The sequence below is a fragment of the Mastigoproctus giganteus genome, chromosome 2 (assembly GCF_048544385.1).
Source record: "Mastigoproctus giganteus isolate SK-2022 chromosome 2, ASM4854438v1, whole genome shotgun sequence".
Taxonomy (NCBI): Eukaryota; Metazoa; Arthropoda; class Arachnida; order Uropygi; family Thelyphonidae; genus Mastigoproctus; species Mastigoproctus giganteus.
In genome coordinates this window covers 257194831-257208768 of record NC_143576.1, presented here as the reverse complement: position 1 = coordinate 257208768, position 13938 = coordinate 257194831, and the positions used below count along the sequence as shown (strand labels likewise).

General features: G+C 36.3%; 1 protein-coding gene across 10 annotated transcripts in view; it reads right to left on the bottom strand.

Moving 5' to 3' along the window:
• LOC150090406 (uncharacterized) overlaps nt 1–13938 on the bottom strand; it is a 390346-nt gene that overhangs the window by 31417 nt on the left and 344991 nt on the right. For all 10 annotated transcript variants that reach the window (XM_090389862.1, XM_090389864.1, XM_090389859.1 and 7 more), the window contains 2 exons: nt 10376–10554; nt 6504–6787 (listed from right to left, as the gene is read on the bottom strand). In XM_090389862.1, the coding sequence (XP_090245988.1) occupies nt 6504–6787; nt 10376–10554 (463 nt within the window). The remainder of the gene's footprint in view (nt 1–6503; nt 6788–10375; nt 10555–13938) is intronic.

Sequence of the window (13938 nt, the reverse complement as noted above, 5' to 3'; positions counted from 1 at the left end):
ATTAATGTCAGAGGTCTATCTCTCAACGATTGGGTATATACATCTGACACCTTTTCGACCCTGTATCACATACTATGGGAGGTATTTAGACGATGTTCTAGTTATTACTGATAGTAGTACTATCCAAGACATTTTACATTCGTTTAATAATATTCATTCTAGACTCAAATTTACATTGGAAAGGGAGGATATGGATACAAAGTCATTAAACTTTCTAAATTTCACGCTTAATTGGGACTTGAATAAAATCCAATTTAGCATCTATCGAAAACCTACAAACACTGGTATGCTTCTACATTATAATACTACCACCCGTTCACCTACATAAGATCGATTATCTTTAATCAATTTCTAAATGCCTACTAATATTCAACGACGGAATCTGCTTTGGGCTCAGAAATACAAATATTAACTAGCAGGTTCTTAAACAGGGGTTATTCCCTTACCACAATAAACCGAATTAGGGTACAGGCTAAGGATAGGATACAAAATACTACACCAACCAACAATAGTAATATCAAAAAATACTTCATTTCTGTCCCATATGTTGAACAGTGGCACAAACAGATTAATAGATTCTTTAAAGATACTGAATTTAACGTTATGGCCAAGCCAATACAGAAATTACACACTATACTGAACAATCACTCGGTTCTTTCCACGTTTGCAACAAATTAATGACCTGGTATACAACATTTCTTGCGGTGATTGCAACTCGTCTTACCAAGGTTCGCCGCATTTTTTCTCTGAATATTTGTGTAAATGAACATGACGCCTCAGTTGGTGCTTCTCGTTCAGCAGCGTCAGAATTAGCCTTTCATGCCATTAATGAAAAACATACTTTTTTATTTAACGAGGCCAAAATACTTTATGTCCAACGTAATTATATGCGACTATTAATTGCAGAAACAGTAGAAATTAAATTACACAAGAATTCTGTTAATGTTTGTCGGCCATATTTGATCTCCGATGCATGGACCTTCACACACATGCGCGAAGACATATAATCACTATTTAAGTTTCATATTCAACCTTATTCGGTAATTTTCATTCCTGTGATCACGACATATGGTCAAAAAGCGTTGTCAGCTTCAGGAAGGAAAATTGTTTTGAATATTTTCGTTAGATTCTTTTTAATATTTTTAATTGTATTAAATTGATTTTTAATTGTGCTAAATTGATTTTTGATTATTTTTTTACTGTAATGTAAGTTTTTCCATTTTTTCATTTTAATTTCTGGAGAGTATCATACTGAAGTGTTCTACGTACTATATTGAGGTAAACTCTTATTATTTTACAAACAGTTTCAGAATGAAATAAAAGCATGGTAACAGTATATTTCTGGTGTCAAAAGGGGGAAAAAATATTCTTGCCTTTGCTTTTACTAAGTGATTCAAATGATCCTAAGAACTTTTGCATTAAGAAACAATAACACTAACTCTGCCTATCCTTGATAACTTCCTCACTTTCATCTCTTTTTTTGAACATATTCTTCCGCTACCAGAAGGTACTGATCAAGTTGTCCCTTAAATTTCTCTAGATTATAAACCTCAACCAAAAAGAGTTTATTCTAGTGGCCAATTAATAACATGCTTATCAAACAAACTTTCCAATATATCTAGTTTACTAATTTTCAAAAATAACAGAAATTTATGTCCCTGGTTTTTGTGTTCCTTTCCAATGTGAAAATTTTACCATTCAACTTCACATGCCTTATATGCCTCGATCAGATCCCCCACAAAAAGCCTAGTTTCCAAAATCTGTAATTCACTCTTCAAGTCTCTCCTCGTAAGTTTGTTTTAATTATTGCAATAAAATTTAAGATGGCATTATATATTTCAATTTTTCAATAGGAACAGCTGGTTAATAGAAGGATAAATACTAAATGTTAGGATCTACTCATCTTTTTTATATTTCCTAGCAGTACCGTTCCTCACCTAGAGCAAAGTGGATAACCACCAAACTGATGAAACTAACAGAAAACAAAGCTGTATGGCACAAATATTAAATTAACAAGAGATACTGAAGCCATGACATACATAAATATATCGGCAATAAAGTTATAGAGTACCTAAAAATCAGTCTCTTCAAATTTCTAACTAGTTTATGATTTCATTCTGTGCAGCTTTTTTTAACCGATGGAATGTAAAAATTGGATCATTAAGAGACAAATGATGCAAGGAAGCAGGTTTATATATCATGGGCAAAAAAAAAAACCCACTAACCAACTCAATTGTCCATTCCTTTCTAATAATTTGTTTAATTCTTTCTTAAATTTATTCAAACTACTCATTTCCACAACAACAAATCGGAAGTTGTACCAACAATTAATTATTCTCTGGCTGAAAAATATTCAATCATCCATCCTGCAGCCATCCTTTTCAATTTAATTTATTCTTTATTTATGCATGTTGCCCAAGAAAGAGTATGGATTCCATCAACATTTAGTTTACTCAATCTATTTAAAAACCTCAAACATTTCAATCAGGTCTCCTTGCAAGTGCCTAGTCCCCAGATGCCCCAATTTGTAAAACTGAAGCATTCCTAGTAAGAGTACCATTTTGTTCCCTCACTATTCTCATTGCCCTTCTCTGTACCCATTCCAACAGATCCACATTCTTCCTAAAATGTGGCTTCCACACCTCCATGCAGTACTGAAGATGCGGCCTAATCATGCCTTATGCAAGGTAATCACTTCCTTGTGTATCATTCCTTGCAAAATTCATGTAACAAACCAACTGTGTAGTATTATGCCCAGGGTAGTAGAGAATGAAAAGGACCTGGGGGTAATGTGCTGTCAGACATGAAGTTTTTTGAGCAGTGCAGACAGGCTGCAAGAGTAGCTCATGGTGATATGTCAATGATATATAGAAATTTTGCTAGCAGGGATAAGGAGGTGATTGTCCTCTTGAATAAGGCAATGGTCAGGCCACACCGTAAGTACTTGTTTTTTTTTTTTTAGAAGCATTAGCAAAGAAGGCCATATTGCTCCGGGGATATGCAGTGGTCATTCCCTGACCTTTCCGCATCCCCTGTATTTGGTGGTCACGGGCTCGAACCCCGGTCTAATCAAGAAGCGTGCGCTATGCACTGCTGCTGCTGCTCCTGCCCACCTGGCTACGGAGGTGCCACACCTTAAGTACTGTATACAGGTCTGGAGGCCTCATTTTAGAAAGGCTGTAGAGCTGCTGGAATGAGTACAGAGTAGGGTAATGAGATTGGTGAGTGTAACAAAGGGTTGCTCTTACCAAGAAAGACTTGTTTTAAGTTCTGTAAATTGCAGCATCTGTAGACTAGGCACCTGTGAGGTGATCTAATTAAGGTGTATAAGGCCTCGAATGGTTTGAGTAAGCTCAATGCTGATGGGATTCTTCCTCTTGCTGAGATTACTCACCTGAGGGGACATAAATTCAAAATTGAGGAAAGACAATTGTAGTATAGATGTGCAGAAATTTGCCTTTTGCCAGTGGGTAGTTGATAGTTGGAATAAGCTTCCATCAGTTGTAGTGGAGGTCAAAAACTTAAATAAGTTTCAAAGTAGAACTAGACAAGCATTTGGAGTGAATGGTTGGGTGAAATTGTAAGGTTTTTTTTTTTTTTTTTGGCTGATGATATAAGCTTGCTTTCTTGCGTCATATGCCTTTACTAATACTAAAATGCTAAAGCTTAAAGTAATCATATGGTATTAAATCCCGAATGTAAATTCTTGGATTCTAATGTGTCATTCTTTATATTTGAAGTAACTATAAATTTTTCACATTAAATTTTGAATGTTATAAGTTAGAACTCAAAGTCTCAATAATAAACACTAAAGAAAATGAATGACAGTAAGGCATTATGAGGTGAAAATGCTTTAAATTAAAAATAAATAACACTCTCCTTGCAGTAAAATCAAGACCCCCCCCCCAGATAATTTATTGATTACTCATGTAGAACACCATGTGTGGCTATCCAAGATGAAAGTGGAAATGTACTGCTATGCCTAGTATACTTGAACTAAATATAAGCAGAACCCATCTAATGTCAGCTTTTCAGCATGTTTCAAATTTTCTAACTCTGTAATATACACTCAGTGACCTTCTACTGAATACTGTGTTGGGCCGCTGTTAAATGGAAAACAGCTGCTATTTGCCTAGGCACCAATTCCACTAGACATCTGAAGACATCTATAGGGATCTGCAGCTATGCTGCAAGGCTTACCACATAGTCAGAACAGATTATGGCAGTGTATCTATATCCCTCATGTCCCATTCCAAAGCATCCCACAGGTGTTCACAACTGGTTTAAGGTCAGGAGAATATGGAGAATAAGCAAGCAAGATGGATGATATTTTCACAGTGTCCCTCAAACTGCTTGTGCATAGTGTAGACATGATGACATGGTGCATTATCTGATTTCTGTCTGGGGAAAAATGCAACATGTCAGGGTGCACATGCTCTCCTAAGAGTTGCTGGTAGACCTCACCAATGAAAACTTGATCCATACACACCAGGGGTCCTAGTTCCTGTCAGCAAAACATGCCCCATATTAAGCAACCATTGCCACCTGTCTGGATAGTGGACACCATGCACGATGAGTCCATGGACTTTTGTTGCTTACACCATACATGAAGGCAATCGTCAGTGTGTTGCGCAAGTATTTGAACTCATCTCACCAGCACACTAATTTCTAGTCCTCCAGCATCCAACCAGCATGTTGAAACAACAGCATTTGCTGTCAATGATGATCAACAGTGACTTAGGTCATCTTCTGTGGAACCCGATAGGTCTGAGTGCAGTGTATTGTCATTTTGGATATTGTCCTTGCATTCCCCATGCTGTATTGAAACCAGTCATTGAGCCTGTACAACGTGCTGCACTCTTCGCTCACCATGAACCACCTTGCGTAATCCTTTTACAGTTCTGTTGGCAGGGAGGTGGTGTGACTCGCTTGACACCATTCTTTGTATAACTTAACCACAGTGTGCTGTGAGCAACCAACACCATCAATTCTGTTTCTGATATGGAAGCATTGATGCACAAGTTCCCACAATCATGCCCTTTTGAAACTCTGTGATATCTTTACTGTGTCCCATAACTGCTACTTTATCACTTTGAATTGCACAACCAGATGCAAATTACCAGATGCTTCTCTAGCTTACAAGGCTGTTTGGCTTTTTATGCTGCGAGCTATGCAGTCTAAGTATCTATACGCTCACTGCCCTGCTGTTAATATCTGGACACACACACCTCCACTGATAGTTGATCAAGCCTTATCCAAGCACCACATATACAACTATAAGTATGTTTGTAAATCTTTAAGGAGACAGTAGTACAATTATGACTGTGAAGGCAAGATGCTGCAATTGATGGAGTTAACAGACTTACAGCACATAATGACAAAAGGTGTGACATAAGCAATGTCTGTATGTGACATTTCAACAACAGTGAAGATCCTTAGGTCAACAACTGTGATCTGCAAACAGAAGTGGACTGGCACTGAAACTCTCATGAAACAACCCAGAAAACCAGTGAAGCTGACGGAAAGTGACCACAAAGAATCGTCAACACTGATTTATATTGTCTCAGCATCAGAATAGTGCACAGAACAATACATGATATGGATTACCATAGTCGTACACTCATTCACAAGCTATTATTTACCCCAACTAATGCCAGATGCTTTCTAGCTTGGTATAAGGGCTGTTGTTCTTGGATTGCAAACCAATGTAAAGTATTGCTTTGAGTGATGAGTCGCAATACATGGTCTGCCACTCCGATGGTTGTGCCTGGGTGTGGTGGATGCCTGGAGAAAACTATCTGCTGGAGACCATATTATGCTGACAATGAAGTGTAGCAGAGACAGTGTGATAGTCCGAGGTGTTTTCCATGATTTGGCCTGGTTGTTCTGAACAAAACCATTATTGTCCAGGTCTCTGGAGAGTAACACATTACCTATGTTGTGACAGCACATTGTAGAAGGCCCACACTTTATCATTAGGTCAATACTCCCATCATATTGCTCGCATAGTGACAGACTGGTTTGAGGATATGATTGTTGAAAAACTGAAATGGCCAGCCAGAGTCCTAATGTCAATCCTACAGAGAACATGTGGGAGGAATTGAATTGTCAGGTGCGTGCAAGGAGAGACTGCCATAAAACAGAGCCAAACTGGTTGTCTCTCAAAAAGCCAAACAGTGGGAAAATATCAGCGGACACTTACAAAAAACTGGCAAAGAGCATTCCACAGTCGTAAAGGCTATATAGGCTTTAGCACACTATCAGTTTTTCTGTAAATAAAGGTTATTTGTAGATATGCAAGTTCCTGGAGATTAATGGAGGGTAGTGGGGTGTGTGTGTGTGTGTGTGTGTGTGTAATAACATATCTGCATATTGGGGTGGGGGGGGGGAGAGAACCAAAAATTGAAAGAAAACTAACCTCACACGACAACCTAACACCATACTGACTTTTGGTAAGTGTTTTCATTATTCCGTCAACCACCTGTATTAAATATACAACTTACCTTATTAAGAAGAGTTAGCTTTATCTGCTGTTTATGCATTGTCTGTTTAACTGGTTCTTTTGTTAACTTGGTAGACAGCTGAGGCAAACTATGAGGAGCCCGTATAATATCTTCTAAAGGCTTCTCATGACTGGATATTTGGGAAATTTCAGGAAATTTATCTCTATGATCTTTAGTTTCTCTGTTCTTATCATATTCTTTTTCTTTTCCTCGTTCTTGGGTTTCTCTAGATGGAGGTGGAGGCTTTAATGCACTTTTCTGCAATGGCTTCTTTGTGTGTTCAGCTAAAGAAGGCAAAAAAAAAAAAAAAGGTACAAATCTTCCACACATCTAAAACAAAGACATAGGATAACAGATGAAAAAATTCATTTATCAATTTTTTAAATTAATTTTGGTAAAAATTATGACAAAGTTTACATGTGCAAATACTGAGGTGACAGGCAAGAAATCTGAGATATCCAATTATGTTCATTTCAAATATATAAAACATGACTTAAAAATATAAAAATACAGCTCATCCTGTTATAATGTGCCACCTTGTCTGCTACTGAATAAAACCCATGTGTGACCATGTTATACTCCTCTCTTACCAGTGTAATCAACTTAACAGTAAAATAGAAAATAATTCCACTTTCATTTCCTGCCATCTTAATCCTTCTGCCACAGTTAAAAAGCTAATTGCTTTACATAACAAACTACATACTAAATTACAAAACTGAACCTTACCACTTCTCTATATGATTGCTAAATTCCATAAACAACCCGTATGTTTCAGATTCATTACTAACTCAAAAAACAGTGGCTGCTACCTTCCAGCCAAACATTTTTTCAAACTACTGAAAACTATTTTTAATTATCTCACCTCTACTTGGGTAATAAATTATAACCTGGCTGTCATCAACACCTTCAAATCTAATATTACCATAACAAACATAGAAATATTTTATTTCACCAACATTTTTACCTCCATACCACATAATTTACTGATATTTGTGCTAAAACAACTTTATCACAGATACAAAGATAAACTGAACATAAATAAAAATACATGGAACAACTATGTAAACCTCTGTTTACTAAATAACTATATCTTTGATGGCAAACTTACCTACAAACAAAAAAACTATTGGTGTTCCTATGGGTTCCCAAATATCTAGCTTAGTATCCAACCTTTTCTTGAATTATTATGAAGAACTATACACCATAAACAATCCTAACTATAACCTGTTAGCTTTCAGACATGTAGATGACATCCTAGTCTTAAATACTAACTTTGAACCTACAGCCAAAGCTATTTACCCTAGTGAACTTAAAACTAAATAAAGAAAACTCCACTAATCTCACAGCCAACTTCCTTGACCTTAATATTCCAGTTAGCAATCAGTTAGCAATACTTCACCACCATATAATATTGACATACATAATAAAAGAAATAAATTTGTTAACTTTGATGTCATCTACCTTACCAACTAGAATTCCAATATTTCCAACCAAATACATAAAAATATAATTTGTACCCAAACCATCAGATTAACTAACATATGTAGTAACCAACTACTATTCACCAAAGCTCTACAACTCCTTTATAATAAGCTGGTCAACAATAATATCCCTATTTACTTTGTAAAATACTGTTTCAATATAGTTTCCCATGTTATTCAGAAATAAATTCAGTTATATTTTACTATGTACATGTACAGCTGTAAAATTATCTGGTGGAATTCCACTACTTGGTAATTAATAGCTATACATGATTTCCGATGCAACTATTTTCTTCAGATTGATTACTTTGTCTCTTTACTCACTAAGTCTCTACTGTTGTTTTCACTTTTCTCATGTATCCATTGGAGTTGTTTTAATAATCATTCATGAAATTACTTATAATCAACTGACCACGTTGAGGCTTAGCTGACTTCTACTAATTTGTTTTAAGATACTGTTTATATTATATGTAGAATTTGCATATTTTTTATGGGTCTTGGATTTTTCAAGCATGGATTTTATATAGCAACCATCAGATTTTAGTGACTTCGGTCTTTACCACCAAACTTCTAAACTTTGTATACATCACTTTATACAATCTCCTAACTACGTCACTATTAGGTATAGAGACGTCCAAAGTTTTTGGTCCCTTGGAATTATTTCTTGTTCTTAATATTGAACTGTTTCATGTCCATAGACTTGTTACCTGTTCTTTCATAACTGGACTCTAAACTACCATTGGATATATCAACTGGTTCTTTATCCTTGGATTCATTTACTATTCTTCCCACAGTGAATTCACATCTGATACTACCTGTGGATTCATCTAGTTTTATATACATGGAATTAATTTCTGCTCTTCCATACCATTGTTGTTTCCTTGGAATTGTTTCATATACATGGACTTATTTCCTGTTCTTTTTATAGTTGGATCCTTAACTACACCACTTTTGGATCTAAAGTTACCATGTTCCTTATATCCCTGAAATTATATCACTTCATAATTGGATACTAACTACACTACCACTGGATATAATGTCAACTGATTCTTTGTCCTTGGATTTATTTACTATTCTTTCCACAGTGAATTCACACCTGATACTACCTGTGGATTCATCTAGTTTTATATACATGGAATTATTTCCTGTTCTTCCCTACTATAGTTGTTTCCTTGGAATTGTTTCATACAATAGACATATTTCCTGTTCTTTTATAATTGGATCTAAAGTCACCATGTTACTTATATCCCTGGAATTATATCACATTCTTTAATCCATGAATTAAAATTAGTTCTTTTTCCTTGGATGTATTTTCTTGCCAAATTGGATTCTTTATAAACTGGATTCTTACTACACCTTTTTGGACTATAGATTATAATTATTAATCTATTTATATCTCCAAACATTTGGCGATTCTTGTTTTCTATACTCTGATATGTTTACAATCATTCCCTTATATGAGACTATTCAGCTTAATATAATGTAGCCTCATCATTTGGTCTAACGTGTACATGTTTTTTGCCACCATATTGTTCAACAATCTTTATTTATCTATTAACGGTAGTATGTTTATTTTTATAATTTTGTATGACTTTATCACGGTAAAGTCATACTATTCCAACTGCAATTCTTTTTCCAATGCTAATTTTAAATTATCTCTATACACTTGTATTTTAAATACGACAATAGAGGTCACTATTTTTCCCACTGTTTTGCATTTCTTCAAAGCTTACTATTACATCTGCTGCACTACTATAAATTGCTTTATCGTGTAGATATATTGCCAATGCAGTTGAAGTTTGCATGCATTCATCTACTCTACTGAATATGTGCGCATCATCTCCCCACCTTTTTCTTCTGCTATGTCAGAGATTTTGAAATGATAGCAATTCTTAGCCACCTATAGCAATTTTATTTACATGTGATTAAAAATAAATAAACAGAAATAAAGGAAAAACTAACCTTCTTTATAAGATTTAATAATAAGACACGGACATCTTTTTGCATGCATTTTTGCACTTGATTTCCAACAAAATTTGATAACTATTTTGGATTTAGGCTAATAATTACTTTCACTGACTTAAATAAATAAATAAAAAACAGCCGACCGGGCTAGCCGGGTGGGTAAAGTACCTGCCTGGAAACCCCAAGGTCGCGGGTTCGATTCCCGCCTCGGGCTTGGATCAAAGTACTGAAAAAACCTTGGGAGGTGCATTATGGCCACAGAAGCTTATGTGCCAACAACTACCCAAAAAAAAAAAAAAAAAAAAAAAAACAACAAATAATTGAAAACTTAGCCCAATGGCAGCACAGTAATCATAATAAACATGGCATGTATTCAAACCTAACACCAACAAAGAAAACAAAAACATGCAAAATGCATTTACTTACTTTTCTTGGAAATGCCAGAGAAAGCACCCCGATCTGGTGCAGACTCAGATCCTGTGGAAGAATGTGAAATACTGCTGGATGCTGATGATACACTGCTCATGCTTAAACTGCGAGAATAGGAGCGAGAATGGGATGGAGAAGGAGAATGTGATGCTGACCGTGATCGAGATGAGCTGGACCTAGTTAAAAACAAGTTAAAAAAAAAAAAAAAAAAAAACAGGAACTACTAAAAAAGAACTGTAATAAAATAATAACCTACACTATAATTAATTATGAATGCTATATGCTATATTTAAATGGGATGTAAGTTTGCTGTTTTTGGGTACATAAATGAGAAATTAAAGAAAGAAACTTACATAAAAATTAGTAATCCATACAGTCACTGTTAAGACACTAATACATGCACAATGTTAAACTGGTTAAATGTTGTTATTGTGCTTGGATTTTTCTGGTGCAAAGGCTACTTAGGCCATATTGCACCTATCATAGTAGTTAATACTCATTTTATTGACTTCTATGGAAGCAGTTATAAACGGTTATATAAACCTATTCGTTTCAGAAATTCAAACCATACAGAAATTTCTTGAAGAAAATTTCTGTATGGTTTTAATTTTTGCCTATGATACGGCTAAATGATAATTCCTATACATTTGAGAGAGAAGTGAATGAAATTAGAAGGGAATTGTTATACAAGGTGCATTCCAGGAGTATGTGTTTTATTGTGAGTGGCCTGTGGCAATGTGTACACTGCAGAGGGACATTACCCGATAACAGGAATAGATGAGTCAAATGAGCGTGGCCTATTCGGGCTCTGGCCAGGACTACCTCTTCTTGTCTGTTTGTGCAGAAATTGGAGGCCCATAACTGCGACAGGTTTAATTTCAAGGAGTTTGTTATGTATATGCATTTGCCACTGAAGTGACCATCGTTCCTTACATATATTTCATATATGCATTTTGTAATCACTGAACGGTACAGAAAATTCATCGGAGCTGTGCTGGATGGATGGTTGGTGGCATCATCTGCAGTTGTTTCCTGGTGTTCCAGTATGGCCTAGGATCCAGCGGAAGACAACCTTTTGCTGATGATCTCTGAGACGAATCAACCCTGATCTGATGAGCTGTACTAATGGATGAGTAGGTGGGGAAATCTTTTGCACTGCTAATAGGGAACTTTGCGAGTCTGTGTATATTATGCTCTTTTGGATTGAGAGATGAAAAATGTTTTCCAGCACAAGCTTTATGGCATATAATTCAGTGGTGTAACTACTGCATTCTGTTGGAAGTGATATTAGTATTAGTAATGGCCGCATGGTGCAAGAAAGCCTATGGCTTATGCTTAGGCTATATATTTTAGTGAAGTCAGGATAACATTGTATATATGTAATGTGCAGCTGTTGGATGTTAATACCCATTAAAGAGTGTTTTCCCCATTGGTGGAAATAATTGTCACAAGACTGCATGACAGACCATGGAGGAACGTGATCTATAGGTTCTTGGTGGACTTTATTGAGTTGTATATTCCAGTTTTCTGCTAGTTCCGTTACCTGCAGGCCTAGTTGCTTGTGGTTTGTTTCTATAAAAGGTCTTGAGTTGAGGATCATTAAATATTGACCAATTAGGATGGGTCGACTGGCTTTGGATCTTGGTTGCATAGTTCAGTAATAACATCTTTCTTCTGATCTTTAGAGGAGCTTCATAGACTTCTACATACAGACTTTGCACTGGAGATTTTCTAAATGCACCTAGAGCTATTCTAAGAGCTGAATATTAATAGGGTTGAGGCGAGATAAAGCACTTTTCCTAACAGAATCGAAGACAGGCAAGATCTGATTATGGCTCTATATAAATGAAGCAAGGTGTAACGATCTGCTCCCCAAGGTTGTTGCTGATAAGGCTCTGAGTATTTTTTTTTGACAAGCTGTCCGGAGATGTTTAATGTGTTTTTGATAGTTTAACTTGCTGTCAAAAATTAAGCCAAGCAGACGGATACTATTTGCTATTGGAATAGAATGGTTATCTAACTGTCCAGGATGCATTTTACATATGGTACAGAAGTGAATGGCAGTAGATTTCTGACTGGACAGTCTGTAATCGTTTTGTGCCATCCAAATCCGGATCCGATTTATTGATATCTGCAATTGTCTCTCAATACAGTTCATGTTTTGAGAGTGGCAGGGGATTGTGAGATCATCGGCATAAAGATATGAGTCCACTGTTTTAAGAACGAGTTCAGTTACGTGAGTAATTCTAATTGCGAATAGAGTGGTACTGAGAATGGACCCTTGTGGGATTCATTCTTCCAGGACAAAGTTTTTAAAGAGAGTTCCCCGATACCAAACTTGAAACAATCTTTGTTGTAGGAAACTTGGAAATATGGCATTTCCTCTCAGGCCAAGAGAATGTAGATCTCTTTAAGATGGCAAAATGCCATGTGGTGTCAAAGGCTTTTTCAATATCCAGACAGACCATAAGGAGATGCTCATTTTTGAAGAATGCATTTCTGATGTATGCTTTGGCTTTAATCATAAGGTCCAATGATGATCGATTTTTTCTGAATCCAAACCGATTGTTCTTGATCAAATTTTGGGACTCAAGATACAATGTCAGATGATGATGAAACATTTTTTCGAGGGTTTTGCTCAGACAGCTGGTAAGTGAAATTGGTCTGTAGTTATGAGGAACAGAATAGTCTTTACCAGGTTTTGGGATAGCCGGTACGTAGGAATGATGCCAGGAGCTTGGGAATGTATGTTCGGTGAAGATTCGATTGAAGATTTCTTTACCTATGTAAACTCTAGAAGGAAAGAGATGAATCAGATTGGTCCACTGGATATTGATGATTCAACTGTTGATGATCCTGCTCAGGTGGCTAACAACAAACTAAATGAGCATTTTGCATCTACATTCACACATGAGGAGTTACTCAGGGAGGGGAATGCCAGATTTGAATTAAACTCTGGCAGTGAGCTAGATGATTTTGTAATAACTGAGAGGAAAGTGGAGGAGAAATTGTTGAAGATAAACATAAAAAAGCACCCGGGGCGGATGGGATCTATCCAGTTATATTAAAGGAGGCAGCAAAGGAAGTAAGCAAACCCTTAGCCATAATTATCAGAGCTTCTTTGGACTCAGGGGAGGTACCCATGGACTGGAGATGTGCAAATGTGACCCCAATTCACAAAGGACGATCAAAGGGCGACACAAGTAATTATAGACCTGTTAGTTTAACTTCTGTTCCAGGAAAATTAATGGAGGCACTAGTTAAAGGAGCACTGCAGGATCATCTAGACAAGAATTCAGTTATAGCTCAGACGCAGCATGGTTTTGTTAAGGGCAGGTCTTGCCTGACCAATTTGATTGGATACTATGATGTGGTCACAAAGGAAATGGATGCAAAAAATTTTGATATGATATATTTGGATCTTAGAAAGGCTTTTGATACTGTTGCACATGGAAGACTGTTGAACAAATTGTAGCAGTGTGGCATTTGGAGACAAATTGCTGCAATGGATGGTTGAGTGGGAGAAGACAGAGTGGTAATCAATGGACATGCTCATCGTG